General features: G+C 36.0%; 1 protein-coding gene across 3 annotated transcripts in view; it reads right to left on the reverse strand.

Moving 5' to 3' along the window:
- The window catches only part of gdpd5b (glycerophosphodiester phosphodiesterase domain containing 5b), a 65,914-nt gene that overhangs the window by 32,469 nt on the left and 17,533 nt on the right, over positions 1-15,912 (reverse strand). For all 3 annotated transcript variants that reach the window (XM_087795905.1, XM_087795906.1, XM_087795907.1), the window contains exons 2-3: positions 13,105-13,276; positions 38-141 (exon numbers count right to left, since the gene is read on the reverse strand). In XM_087795905.1, coding sequence (XP_087652031.1) covers positions 38-141; positions 13,105-13,221 — 221 coding nt within the window. In that variant the 5' untranslated portion in view covers positions 13,222-13,276. The remainder of the gene's footprint in view (positions 1-37; positions 142-13,104; positions 13,277-15,912) is intronic.

The raw sequence follows: 15,912 nt of genomic DNA on the forward strand, positions 1-15,912 counted from the left end.
TTTAGAATGAATGTGTCGAGAAGGTTTTGAAACTCACCAGTTGAACTCGTTGTAGTCGTTCCGAGCCTCCAGCCAGAAGTAGGACCAGACCAGCAGACCACTGAAGGTGACCAGGAGGACGACGGACCACAGCAGCTCCCACTGCCAGAACAAAACATCCTCGTTACGATCATCAAAAGAGTCGCGCGATGAAACAGAAGCTTCTGACGATGTTACCTTCCAGCTCAGTTTATCATGTTGACTTTTATTCAATTATTCATGTTGATATCATGTTATTATTCTTTTTACACTCAGAAATGAGAATAAAAAACATAGAAAAAGGGGGAATAAACTCATTAATGCAACATGGATTCCTCTGCACATACACAAGAGCCTTCGCTGACAACTTTAGCAGAACAAACGTCTTCGGAGACTCATTAATTTACATCTTCTTAAGCCTCGTCATCGTTCACCTGCAGGGAGTTTCCTCAAGAGATCGACTTTAATTATATTTTAAAACATCAGCGACTAATCGCGGTCTTGCACTTTTGTACCGCGGCAACGTTTTTAACAAGCCTGGAGATATAGTGTCCACTGGGCACACGTCGCTGCCAAGAAATAACTTCTCAGTAACTGTGAGGATGTTGGAAATCCAGCGTTAGCCACTTAGCAATATGACTTTAAAACATCCAATCACTTTACAGATGACACTCGAAAAATTGACATTGTGTTTCTAAACAATTGATTTTTGTGTCAGAAGATTTGATTTAAGGCTGCGCGATATTGGAAATATGTGCGCTATTGGTGTCTTGAATTGCGATATCAATATTAATGTGATATTTTTTCTTTCACCTAAAAATGTAGCCGCGTCCAGTCGTGAGTACTGTAGCGCAGGTCCAGGGGTTTAAAGAAAGAAAACGATGCGATATTTCCCTTTAATTTATTTCCGCGCTTCTGTGCCGACATGATCGTGGAAAAATATCACTTATAAAGCTCAGTCTCGCGGGACTTGCATCTGTTTCCCGCTAAACCGAGCGACATCAGAGAGGAGCCGCCGGCGCGTCGTGATATCACCAAATCAATAATAAATCCACCTCCTTGTACACGCACACATAACACTTTATAAATGACGCTAACAACTTAGCTCGTTAGCATACGGTGAAGACGCACACATAACACTTTATAAATGACGCTAACAACTTAGCTCGTTAGCATACGGTGAAGATGGACAGGTTTGTTTGGAAGTTCACGATCTTCTAAGAAAACAACTGAGATCACTAGTGTTTGACTAGATCATAAGTTAGTATTACTTCCGTGTATATACTGAGACGAGACGCGTCGCCATAGCAACCGAGTTTAGCCGCACAGTTCACAGACAGACGGAGACGTAAACGACAACGAGACATAGAAGTACAAATTGACAACTTTACAGAATGTGACACACACTGATCGAAGTGCGAATTTAAGAAATGCTTGATTTATACAGTGAAAAAACTGGTTCTGGCTCTGGTGTTGACTGTATCCTCTCATCCTCAGTCATCCCCAGGGGATCTCGCTGGATTTCGTTTTAGCTGCGGAGGATGTAACGAATGCTGCCATCTGGTGGCTGGAATAGTAATACGAAAACCTTGCGATATTAAAGTGTATCAATATTATCTTTCACACCTACTCGAGAGTTTGTCATTAAAGATTTTTATAAATTCATTTTTTTGTGGATTTGCCAAAGAGGTGAATCACAATCTACCAATTTAACACAAAATGTAAAAGCTCTTTTTCACTTGTGTATCTTCTGTTGCTAAAAGTATTTACAGATTAATAATGCATCATATTATGTAACCTAGAGTTTATAATCTCGTTCGATATTTTACTTCTATCACAGGTTAATCCACGTCAACATCACAGATGTGTTTCCAGACACACATATAAACAGAGATTATAAAGCAGGGAATCAAACTTGTGCGTCGAGTCACCACTTTAATTCAAACGTAAAGGGTACTTTATATATCAAGACACATTGAAGCATAAATTAGGATACTGTCGACTAGAATCACCGAAGGATCACCATCACTTCACTGGTTGTGCGTTTGTGTTTTTGAAAGGTCATGTGCTTCACCGGCTTCAAAGGTGCTCTATTGTGTTTGAATTGGATGTTGTGTAAACATTCCAGGGATGGCGTCATCTTTTGTGAAAGCGAATCACAAAACAAGACACGTTGTGATGTGGAAAAAACTACTTGGACCTTTTGAAAACATCCAGTTCGGATAATGCGTCACACGTTTTGATATTTATTATGAAAACAGTCGTTTTGGAACACATTGGACTTTTATTTGGCAATAATAATCAAAGTTTTGTTAATGTAAGCAAGTAAGTAATATTTGTAGAGTGCTTTCTCAGACCAGGGTCAAAAAGCGCTTAAACAATCAAAACAATACTCAATAAAATATATACTTTAAGGTCAAGATAACACTGAGAACAACGCAGGAGTCTCAGAGAATCAAGGAAAAGCTCAAATAAAAGTGTCTTAAGATGTTTCTTGAAGGAGTCAGTAGATCATCAAACACAGAGATTGTTACAAAACTTAGGAGCAACAGTCTGGAAGAGATTTTTTACCATCAGTAGATTCTGATCCACAGACCTCAGAGCCCGAGCTGGGGTGTAAGTCTGGATCAGATCACTGATGGAAGGTCGGACCATGAATAGATCTGAAAGTAAGAACCAGAATTTTAAAATGATCCTGAAAGAAACTGGAAGCCAGTGAAGAGTTTGAAGGAGAAATGTAAGTTCTTCTACTAGAGCGGCTCAGAATTCTCGCTGCCCGAGAAAGTTCGATCTGAGGGAGGTTTGTCTGAGGCTGTTTACTCTGAGACCTGACAATGAACAATCCTAAAGTTAGCAAATCTTTTTATTCTGCTTTTTTTTTTTAGACGCGTTTATCTGTAAATGGTGCTGCTTAAAATTTGAATTTCTCTACGGAGATAAATAAAAGTATCTAATGTTGTTTTGTTTCAAAACCTGAGGCCGTTTCGTCTGAAGGATGAAGCCGTTGGGTCTGATACCTGACGATGTACCTAAAATGTACACCGTACACAAGACGGATCTGGTGAAAAAGGTCTCGACTACCCAAGTCCCGGGCAACTGCGGGGAGTTTTAAGGATCGGATGAATGTGAGTTCTTCTACTGGAGCAGGTCATAATTCTCGCTGAAACTAATATTAATGTATTATTAGTATTATTAGAACATGAAGTTGGATTTTAGAGAGGGGAAAAATACCAAGTGTTGCTCGGTCGTCTAGAGGAGCTTCTGCTACACAACATTATTCTGCCGAGTTGGCATTTATTCACACACAGACGCACACACTTCACAATCTCTCTGGGACTGTTCACACAATTACAAGATTCATACATTTATCCTGAGCCACAGCTCAAATAAGCAATATTAAAATCCTGGAGAGCATGAAAAGTGGCTTCAGCTCCAGAACTAGAGGCTGCAAATTAAATCCGCTCTAAAAATAGATGGAAGACAAGAAGGAAAAAAAACACTAAAACCACCACAAACAGGATAAACCGCTGCGTTGCCCTCAAGTCCCTGCTAATGAAATGCAATGGATTTGTTTAAATTCAATTAGATTGACTAAATATTCTCGGCAAAAGTACAAGTCATTCAAAATATAAAAAGCAAATCAAAGTTTATTTTAAGCGACACACACTGATGTGTATCGTCAGGGTTCGAACGCCCATCATTCAAGAATATGCGTCTTTATATTTATATTCTTGGCAGCAGTGAACATGATCCAGGACACACCGTCCTGTCAGAACCATCAGTGGTTAGTGTTGACGATGGCCAGCAGAAGAAGAAGAAGATGAAGGGTGTTCACCGCCGAAGGAAGTCATCGAAACAACAATCGCCGCGAGGCTCCAACGACGTCGCCATGGATACGCAGTGAGTTTATAAAAAGGAATAATCAACAAACATGTGAGAAGAGAGAAAAAAAAAAGAAAGAAAACATCTTCACGAGTGCGTGTTGCACAAAAACAAAATGTACTGTTAAAAGTCCGCACCAGGGTCAGAAGTATTTCAAAACACGAGATAAGTAGTCATTTAGATAACAGCAGGGATAGAACATTCTTGTGGACCGTCGTGAAGACGTGTCACCGAGTTGATGATGTCACCGGACGACTTGTACGACTCTTTTTCTTCGTCGTGCACTCGGAGCAGGAAGTGACAGATTCGAAATTTTAGTTAAAACACGATGACGATGAATAATTAATCCAAAGATATGTCACTTCCTGTCGATGAAAGGTAACGTGGTGAGCCTGAAGATGAATCAATAAAACCATGTTGTTTGAAACCATCAATAGTATTGACCACAAATCATGTCAACATATTTTTAATCTAGTGTGTAATTTTTCAAAGAATTATGTTGTTTCTTTTTTTTTTGTTGTTATTATTGAAAGATTACTGTCTCACATGATCTATAGCAATAAATACAATTATTATAAACATATTAAAAGGCGTGAATTAAAGGTGATCCTAAAATATCTGTTGACTTAAATAACTGTTATTTATTTAAATGTATATTTCACAAAAATACATCAATATCTTTTTTTAACCAATAATAAAATGTAATATTTTTTATATTATTTTTAATTGACAGTATGTACTTCCTGTCGATGAAGGGTAACGTGGTGAACCAGAAGATGAATCAATAAAATCATGAGTGTTTGAAACCATCAATAGTCTTGACCACAAATCCTGTCGACATGTTTTTGATGTAGTGTGTAATATTTCAAAGAATTATGTGGTTTCTTTTTTTCTGATACTATTGAAAGATTACTGTCTCACAATACATTTCTAACAATAAATACAATTATTATTAACATTTTAAAAGGTGTGAATTAAAGATGATCTGTTGACTTAAATAACTGTTATTTATTTAAATGTATATTTCACAAAAATACATCAACATCTTTTTTTTACCAATAATAATAACATGTAATATTTTTTATATTATTTTTAATTGACAGTATGCAATCATAAAAGATATCATGGGACAAATATGGATGATCATAAAATACATTTTGCACAATTTTAGTTAAAAAAACAACTATAATAATGTCTGGTGGATTAACACAACTTTCTCCTCGCCTTATAAACGACTCACAACCACCTTCACACTTCAACACACTGTTCACTCGGTAATCTTGCAAATGGAAAGTTCTCAGGAAGTACTTTGTTTTATATTCTTTTCGAAAACATCCACATTCCTTTGAAAGTGCAGAGCGTCTTTAAAATCAACTTTTGCATGTGAAAGTGTTACTGAACAAATGTTTGTGTAACCAACGTGTTCCTCACGTGTTGAACAAGAAAATCAACATTTTTCAAATATTCAACAACATGTGTTTTATTTCCTCGGAACCCATTTTCTGAAAAAGAAAAACATCTTTAAACCTACTGTAGATATGAAGTTTGATTTGTACTTTTATTCTTCTGGACAAAACAGAATATATGTCTACTGTGATCATAAAGGCAGATCATTCTTGTGTGTATCGCTTTCACTTAAAGAAACGAAATAATAAAAGTTAACTATACTGAAATAAAACATATTAGCAAGTGTTTACATCTTATGTTTAATCTGATTTGATTATTAATGAGAAATAGACAAAAGACAAGTACAGAAGATGGTCTTATTTCAAGGTACCCAGAAGCAGAAATTACGAGTAAATTACTTGTTTATATTAGGGTGTGTATAGGCTCTGGTGTTGTGATAGTGTAGTAACAAGTATATATGTGTAGAATTGTCCAGTACTTGACTCTGGTGTTGTGATACTGAAGTAACAAGTATATATGTGTAGTATTGTCCAGTACTTGACTCTGGTGTTGCGATAGTGTAGTAACAAGTATATATGTGTAGTATTGTCCAGTACTTGACTCTGGTGTTGTGATAATGTAGTAACAAGTATATATGTGTAGAATTGTCCAGTACTTGACTCTGGTGTTGTGATACTGAAGTAACAAGTATATATGTGGAGTATTGTAGAGTACTTGACAAGTATATATGTGTAGTATTGTCGAGTACTTGACTCTGGTGTTGTGATAGTGTAGTAACAAGTATATATGTGTAGTATTGTCCAGTTGTTGACTCTGGTGTTGTGATAATGTAGTAACAAGTATATATGTGTAGAATTGTCCAGTACTTGACTCAGGTGTTGTGATACTGAAGTAACAAGTATATATGTGGAGTATTGTAGAGTACTTGACAAGTATATATGTGTAGTATTGTCGAGTACTTGACTCTGGTGTTGTGATAGTGTAGTAACAAGTATATATGTGTAGAATTGTCCAGTAGTTGACTCTGGTGTTGTGATACTGAAGTAACAAGTATATATGTGGAGTATTGTAGAGTACTTGACAAGTATATATGTGTAGTATTGTCGAGTACTTGACTCTGGTGTTGTGATAGTGTAGTAACAAGTATATATGTGGAGTATTGTAGAGTACTTGACAAGTATATATGTGTAGTATTGTCGAGTACTTGACTCTGGTGTTGTGATAGTGTAGTAACAAGTATATATGTGGAGTATTGTGGAGTACTTGAATCTGGTGTTGTGATAGTGTAGTAACAAGTATATATGTGTAGTATTGTCCAGTACTTGACTCTGGTGTTGTGATAGTGTAGTAACAAGTATATATGTGTAGTATTGTCCAGTACTTGACTCTGGTGTTGTGATAGTTTAGTAACAAAGATATATGTGTAGTATTGTCCAGTACTTGACTCTGGTGTTGTGATAGTGTAGTAACAAGTATATATGTGTAGTATTGTCCAGTACTTGAATCTGGTGTTGTGATAGTGTAGTAACAAGTATTTATGTGTAGTATTGTCCAGTACTTGACTCTGGTGTTGTGATAGTGTAGTAACAAGTATATATGTGTAGTATTGTCCAGTACTTGACTCTGGTGTTGTGATAGTGTAGTAACAAGTATATAAGTGTAGTATTGTCCAGTACTTGACTCTGGTGTTGTAGTATTTACAGACCACATGACTCTTGACAAAGTCGTAACTGCTTTCATTTGTTTTCAAACCAAAATATATCCAAACTTCAGCTTGAACAGCTGCTGGACTCACTGTATCCTCTCGTCCTTAGTCATCACGCAGGATTTTATTTTTCCTTTAATTCCTATAATTATATATATTTTTTTTTATTTGAAAAACTTTATTGAACTGTAAACCATAGAAGTAAAAAGTATTGAGGAAAATAATTGCGATGTACTGCAGTTCCGATATTTTCTAACCCTCCCCAAATGTATATAAATACATTTTTATTCTGCAAATGGAGTAATTAAAGTTTCTTCTAAATGTTCTCAAAACAATTAAAGTGTCTTGAAACAAGAAATAAACACGTATTTATTTTTATTATTGAGTTTATATATATTTGTTTAGATTCCTCCAGTGACTCCAGTCTTCACAGGTTTACATGAACGAAGCTCCGATCGTTCCTCGGCTCTAACTTCATTAAATAACGATGACGTCAGCGTCGTCTCTGAGGACCAGACGCTCCTTCCAGTAACCGTGGACCTGCAGAGACCATGAGATCACGGGAACATGGAGGCCGAGCTGCCATGAGTCTGAAACCTTTTGTGCGAATGAATGGCCAGGACCGGCTAAATGGAAATACTTTCAATTATTACTGAGAGGCCGGATCAGCTTGCACTGTGTGACGTCGACCAACAAAGCACCTGGTCCAACGACTTTACCTGAGCAGGTGTTTCACTCCAATGGCTCCGTGTACTCACTACATACATTATACATGAAGAAAATATGATTTCAGGTTTCGGGCTCGTGAACATATGGGCTCTCGTTTCTCACACGGCCTCTGGCTCAGCTCACGTTACTGACACGGGTTCGTGATCGTTGGTTTGTTTACTGCGAGCATTTAAAGACGCAACACTTGAACGTCAGAGTAATACTTCAGGACTGAGTCGTCAAACTCAATCACACAACGGGCCAAAATATTTAGAAATGGTATATTAACCTAATGATTTTGATATTATCTTTTAAATCTTTGAGGCTATAGAGTAATACTGTGGAGCCTCGCGGAACAAAACCATAAAGTCTCGCGGAGCAATACTATAGATCCTGGCAGAGACTCCCAGAGAAATCCGTTGGAACCTTGGGTGTATTACTTAGTAACCTCACAAAGTAATACATTGGATTCTCACAGAGTAATACTACGCATCAGGGAGTATGTGTTGGAACCTTGGGTGTATGACTAAGGAGCTTCACGGAGTAATACTATGAAGTCTGGCAGAGTAATACTACGGAGCCTGGTGGTATAATACTACGGAGCCTGGCGGAATAATACTACAGAGCCTGGCGGAGTAATACTACGGAGCCTCACAGAGTAATACTATGGAGCCTCACTGAGTAATACTATGGAGCCTTGCGGAGTAATACTACAAAGCCTGGAGGAGTAATACAACACTGCCTGTGGAGTAATAAGATGTCACCAAGCAGAGTATTACGACGGCGCCTAGCGGAGTAATACGACGGCGCCTAAAGGAGTAATACTACAGAGCCTAGCGGAGTAATACTACAGAGCCTAGCGGAGTAATACTACAGAGCCTAGCGGAGTAATACTACAGAGCCTAGCAGAGTAATATCATGCCGACTCGATGAGTAATACTACAGAGCCTCGCGGAGTAATATCACAGCGGCTCCCTGAGTAATACTACAGAGCCAGGCGGAGTAATACAACGGAGCCTAGAGGAGTAATACGACGGCGCCTAGTGGAGTAATACTACAGAGCCTTCCAGAGTAATAACACGGACCCTCACAGAGCAATACTACAGAGCCACACAGAGCAATCTGTTGGAACCTTAGGTGTATTACTTAGGAACCTCACAAAGTAATAGATTAGATTCTCCCAGAGTAATACTACTCAGCCTCAAGGGCTAATACTATAGAGCCTCAGGGAGTAATGCATTAGAAACTTGGGTGTATTACTACGGAGCCTCAGTGAGTAATACGACAGAGCCTCGCGGAGTAATACGACAGAGCCTCGCAGAGTAATACGACAGAGCCTCGCAGAGTAATACGACAGAGCCTCGCAGAGTAATACGACAGAGCCTCGCAGAGTAATACTACGGTGCCTTGCAGAGTAATACTACCGGGCCTTGCAGAGTAATACCACAGAGCCTCGCGGAGTAATACCACAGAGCCACGGGGACTAATACTACAGAGCCTCATGGAGAAATACTGCAAAGCCTCGCAGAGTAATACCACAGAGCTACGTGGACTAATACTACAAAGCCTCTCAGAGTAATACTACAGAGCCTTGCGGAGTAATACTACAGAGCCTCACGGACTATAACTACGGTACGATTTTACTGCGTTGTTGCACAAATTAATGATATAGTTTAAATATATATATACATATATATTTAAAAAATATTACTACATGATTCTTGGGTGAATAATAAAGTGTATCAAAAGAGCAGAAACGCTCCATCTTGAAACAACTGTCAGCATCTCACACAAGGTCAAGACAAGTAGTGCTCAATACCACGGACCAACAAGGAATGCTGACTCGGCACCAACAGGAAGCTACACGGTGTCCAGTTTCCTGTTCATAGACGAGGAATCAATATCGTTGTATCGTCTTGTGCGGGTCTGGGAACAGGTGGAGGCGCCGTCACTTAATGTGTTTGTTTACACCTAATGAGTGTTCCGAGGTAGAAGAGACGATGAGGGCGGAGTGAGAGACTCCAGCACCATTGATGCTGCACATGAATAAATCATGACACACACACACACACACACACACACACACACACACACACACACACACACACACACACACACACACACACACACACACACACACACACACACACACACACACACACACACACACACACACACACACACACACACACACACACACACACACACACACACACACACACACACACACACACACACACACACACACACACACACACACACACACACACACACACACACACAGCTGCAGAAACATAACTCAAGTGGAATAAACTGGTCAGGATTCTATAGAAGTATATCAGTGACATCAGAATGTTGAATAGTTGAATTAACATTGAAAATGAAACTTTGATTTTTTTATATAATTCGGGTTAAATTATCTTTTTTAAATAATTGAAAAAAAAAAAGTAAAGTTCTAAATGGATGAATGATCATTTTATTGATTCATTTTTAAATCGTGTTTTCATTTTAAATTTCATATTTTTACAAATAGAGTGTAATTCGGAGCATTTTAAACTCAATATAAAAGAAATGGCACTATCATACCAACATTTGTATATTGAATTTAAAATGTAAAATATATATAATATTTAAGAAAAATGTAAATATACATTTTTTAATTATTAGAAAATCAAATTTTCTATACATAAAAAAAAAAATTCTTCATGTTAGTCTTTTTATCCCAACGTTTTATGTTAACTTAAAACATTAAAAAAAAAAGAAAATATATATATATAATATATATTAAAAAAAATGAATAATTCGAAATTAGAAAATCTAATTTTGAAAAACAAACAACTAAATAAATCCTTCATGTTAGTCCGTTTGTCCCAACATTTTAATTTAAAAATCTACAATAGAAAAAAAAAATAGAAACTAAAAATCTTTAGATTTTTTAATTATTAAAATAACAATATCAAAATCCTAACTGAAAAAAAAGAATTAATGAATATTGAAAATATTCCACTTTTTAAATAACATTATTAAAAAAATAATCTTTAAATATATAATTTTATTTAATTCAATTATAAGAAACATTTTAAAATTTTAAATTCAACTTTTCAATTTCCTGATGACACTGAAATGCTTCCTGAGGATTCAAAGTATTTACCATCTCAAATAGGGCTGCAAGATATATCGAAAAAATATCAATATCGCGATATTGTCACGTGTCATAAGCATATGGAAAACATGATCATTCATCATTTTTTATTGTATAAATCAGGCATTTCTTAAATGATCACTTCGATCAATCAGTGTCACGTTCTGTAAAGTTGTCAATTTGTACTTCTATGTCTCGTGGTTGTTTACGTCTCCGTCTGTCTGTGAACTGTGCAGCGCAGCTTGATAGGTTCGGTTGCTATGACGACGCGTCTTGGCTCAGTATATCCAGTGAAGTAATACTAACTTATGATCTAGTCAAACACTAGTGATCCAGTCACTCGTCTCTTTCAACCTCCTTTGTTAAAGCAACATATTGTAAGAACTTTTCATCTCGTCTCAGTTGTTTTCTTATAAGATCGTGAACTTCCAAACAAACCTGTCCGTCTTCACCGTATGCTAACGAGCTAAGTTGTTAGCGTCATTTATATAGTGTTATGTGTGCGTCTTCACCGTATGCTAAAGAGCTAAGTTGTTAGCGTCATTTATAAAGTGTTATGTGTGCGTCTTCATCGTATGCTAACGAGCTAAGTTGTTAGCGTCATTTATAAAGTGTTATGTGTGCGTCTTCACCGTATGCTAACGAGCTAAGTTGTTAGCGTCATTTATAAAGTGTTATGTGTGCGTGTACAAGGAGGTGGATTTATTATTGATTTGGTGATATCACGACGCGCCGGCGGCTCCTCTCTGATGTCGCTCAGTTTGGCGGGAAAACGAGCGAGACTGAGCGTTATAAGTGATATTGTTCTATGATCATGTCGACACCGAAGCGAGGAAAAAAACCAAATATCGCATCGTTTTCCTTCTTTAAACCCCCGAACCTCCCTACAGTACTCGCACGTGCGACTACATTTTTAGGTGAAAGTAAAAAAATAAAATATCGCATTAATATCAATCTCACAATTCAAGACACCAACATTGAATATCGCAGGTAAAAACCTATTATAACGTCCTCGGAGCCAAATTCTCTGCTGGGAATCCTCAAGGTCGTTCAATTGATGGCAAACAAAGGAAGGACACTGGAGGTCAGAGATAATTGCCGTGGTAACCAGAGACCACCAGGTTCTGATAGATAACGTGAACATAGAGAAAAGCTTCTTGTTTTTGCCTCATTAACACGAGGTGTTGGAACCACAGGTGAGACTCGTCGCCTCCTACTCAGCCATGAGAGTCACTTTATATTTAGCAGACGAGAGACGAGACTCCAGAGGTTTGTCTTCATCACTGACGGTAAACCAAGAGAAATCAATCGGAAAAAAAATGTTCAAGCAAAAGAAGAATCAAGATTATGAAAAGTTTGTGAAGTTTTATGAGACTTTTTGTACGAGTTAGAGGGAAAACACTGACAGGTTTATGTGAAAAAATTAAGATTTAATTCAATGTTTTCGCTGAATAATTAATTTGAATGAGGAAAAGATAAACATGGGAAGTTTTTTAAAGATCAACTCACCTTGAAACTCTCCCACAATGCAACGCTGTCTTTCCTCCCATTGTTGTGTTGTCATGCAAACACTTAAATTGATTTTATTATTATCATTTTATTTATTAGTAAAATAAGTTTAATTTATGCAATTCAAAATATATTGAATTTAAAATGCCATAAATTAAACTAAATTCCATCTATTAATAAAATAATAACAATAAAATAAAATAAAGTGTTAATTAATTAAAAAATATAAATTCATTTATTAAATCTATCGTTTTCAATTATTTAGATTCAAACCATAACATACCAAGTGAAAAAAAGTTATTATGAAAATATTTAAACGTTTTAATTAAATGATAAAAACTAAAATTAACCTTTCAATTTAGAACTTATTGAAATTATTTTTTTATTAAAAAAAAAAAGAATATCATACCAAGTGTAAAATAAATAATTTGTTATGAAAAAATGAAGTAAAAAATGGAATTCAATTATAAAAACTAAACTAAAATATAACTTTTAATTTAGAAATGATTTAAGTTCATTTATTAAGAGAAAACTATAAATCATTTTTTAAATAATTAATATTAGAATATGAAACCAAGTGTAAAAAATTCTATTTATTAAATTTAAAAAAAAGGAAATAAAAATTAACCTTCAAATAAAGAATAAAATGTTTTTTTTTTAAGTAATGAAATGCTTGAAAAAAGTAAAAACATTTACGTGATCATAACACGTGAACAACGTTGTCTTTCCTTACCTTTGTTGTGTCATCGTGCGAACGCTGGTAGCGTTTCCAACGGCAACCGTAGATGCCGGTGATGCAGGACAAACACAGCTGTCGCTCATAGACTTGCAGGGGTTGGTGCTTCACCATCTCCGTCTGTCAGTCCTGCCTCCAGAGCACCAGCATCCCACTCACCATCCAGGGCCTGCACAAGAACGTGGGCTCGGTTCAGGTCCTTCAACCCACACCGTGATCCTGGACTTCACAACACATGAGTTTCTGCGTCTCCGTCAACACTTGATTCATGAGGAAACATCCGTCAGCGATTTTTTTAACTGTGATGGCTGCAGTTCAAGTTTTCATTAGACATGATGGAGCCTGTTTTGATGTTCGAGGAGTCGCTCGTTTGTTGCTCATAGATGTGCTGAAGAAAACAACTTCAAGTGTCCATTAGACACGTTAGAAAATACTGATACTGCAATATCTCAAATTAATTTAACTAAATTGTTTAGAGATTTGACAGCACTGTAGCGAATAATTTCATTTTTTTCAGCTTTTAAATCATGTTTTTACCATAATTCTTCTAATGGTGTACAGTTCAATAAGTTTGAGATATTATATATATATATATATATATATATATATATATATACGTATATAAAATTAGATTTCTTTATTTACAATTAACATGCATATATCCCAAGCGTTTGTTCATTTTTGTGGTGCAATTAAACTTCCGGCCTCTGGATGGCAGCAGACGTTACGTCCTCCACAGCTAAAGTAACAATGAATCGAAGTCTGAGGACGAGAGGATACAGTGAGTCCAACAGCTTTTAAAGCTGATGTCTGGACATATTTTGGTTTGAAAACAAATGAAAGCAGTTAAGACTTCATCAAGAGTCATGTGGTCTGTAAATACTACAACACAAGAGTCAAGTACTGGACGATACTACACATATATCCTTGTTACTACACTATCACAACACCAGAGTCAAGTACTGGACAATACTACACATATGTACTGGTTACTACACTATCACAACACCAGAGTCAAGTATTCGACAATACTACACATATATACTTGTTACTACACTATCACAACACCAGAGTCAAGTACTGGACAATACTAGACATATAAACTTGTTACTACACTATCACAACACCAGAGTCAAGTACTCGACAATACTACACATATATACTTGTTACTACACTATCACAACACCAGAGTCAAGTACTCGACAATACTACACATATGTACTTGTTACTACACTATCACAACACCAGAGTCAAGTACTCGACAATACTACACATATATCTTTGTTACTACACTATCAATATATATATATATATATATATATATATATTGTTGCCCGTGTATCTTGACACTCATTAGATCAACAGATTCTTGACAATACACACCCGTAGTGTCCATATACACAACAAATGTTTGTCTACATAACACAACATAAAAAAAATATACATTTGTACTGCATTGTTTAGAAGACGATAATATATTTACATCTTGATTTAGAAGCTAGTTTAGGAGCAAACACAGTAAATTAAAACACAAAAGATGTGCTGAAGCCACACAGCTGTGACAATTAAGTCTTATTACTGTGTTTGAAGAGGAACCAGAAGCGTCTCCAGCCTTTATCGCGGTGACACTTAAATTACAACGTTCACCGAAGCTGCTGTTGTTGTAGAGACGAGGCTGGTGTTGAAACATGTTGATCCACGAAAACCTTCCGTCAGCTCGACGGCCACATTAACCACCGAAGACTTCGAGATGACACAGAAAAACAGCTCATTAACGTCGTGAACCGAGACGAGAGGTCGTTATCGTGGCGTTACGCTGAGGAGGTGTTAGGTTTGTTTGATGAACTGGAGGCTGTTCACATCTAAAGTAAACTTATTAAGCTATTAAATGTATCTGCTTGAAAGTTTGCAGCTAAAAGTACATTTAATAAAACTATACTTAGTTTTGGCATTTTCACCAACGTATAGCTGAAGGAGAATGAAAAATGTTATTGGTAAAAAAAATTTAATAAAATGTTATCAGCTTAAATAATAAATCTGAGCAAAAAATGGATATTAATTAGTTTATATATCAAAAACAAAATTTTAAAAATATGAATAAATATTACCTATACATTAGTTAAAATAAGATGAAATACTAGGGGTGTTAAAAAAAAGTTTTTTTACACAACACTGCATGAATTTTGAAAGCATTGTATAGATATTCACAGCGTTTAGTTCATTTTCGTGTTGCAACAAAACATCCGGCCTTTCTTTCAAAGAATTTAAAGCAGCTCTGTGCGATTTGAAGTCGAGCGACGCCAGTCGGAGACTACATTTCCCATGAGCACTTGCTAGACGTCGCAAAAGTTTCCATGTCCCGGTTTGTAGCAGTTGATGAATGTTCTGTTTCCAGACTTTCATTGATGAATGAAGGATGAAACTGATGAGGTCATGAATCAGATTGTAATGAAATATGATATAAATAACATAACTTTAAATTTGTTTTTGTTTGTAAATAACATAACTTTAACTTTGTTTTTGTTTGTAAATAACACAACTTTAACTTTGTTTTTGTTTGTAAATAACATAACTTTAACTTTGTTTTTGTTTGTAAATAACATAACTTTAACTTTGTTTTTGTTTGTAAATAACATAACTTTAACTTTGTTTTTGTTTGTAAATAACATAACTTTAACTTTGTTTGTAAATAACACAACTTTAAATTTGTTTTTGTTTGTAAATAACATAACTTTAACTTTGTTTTTGTTTGTAAATAACACAACTTTAACTTTGTTTTTGTTTGTAAATAACACAACTTTAACT

This window comes from Callionymus lyra, chromosome 7 (genome assembly GCF_982586985.1).
Source record: "Callionymus lyra chromosome 7, fCalLyr1.hap1.1, whole genome shotgun sequence".
Taxonomy (NCBI): Eukaryota; Metazoa; Chordata; class Actinopteri; order Syngnathiformes; family Callionymidae; genus Callionymus; species Callionymus lyra.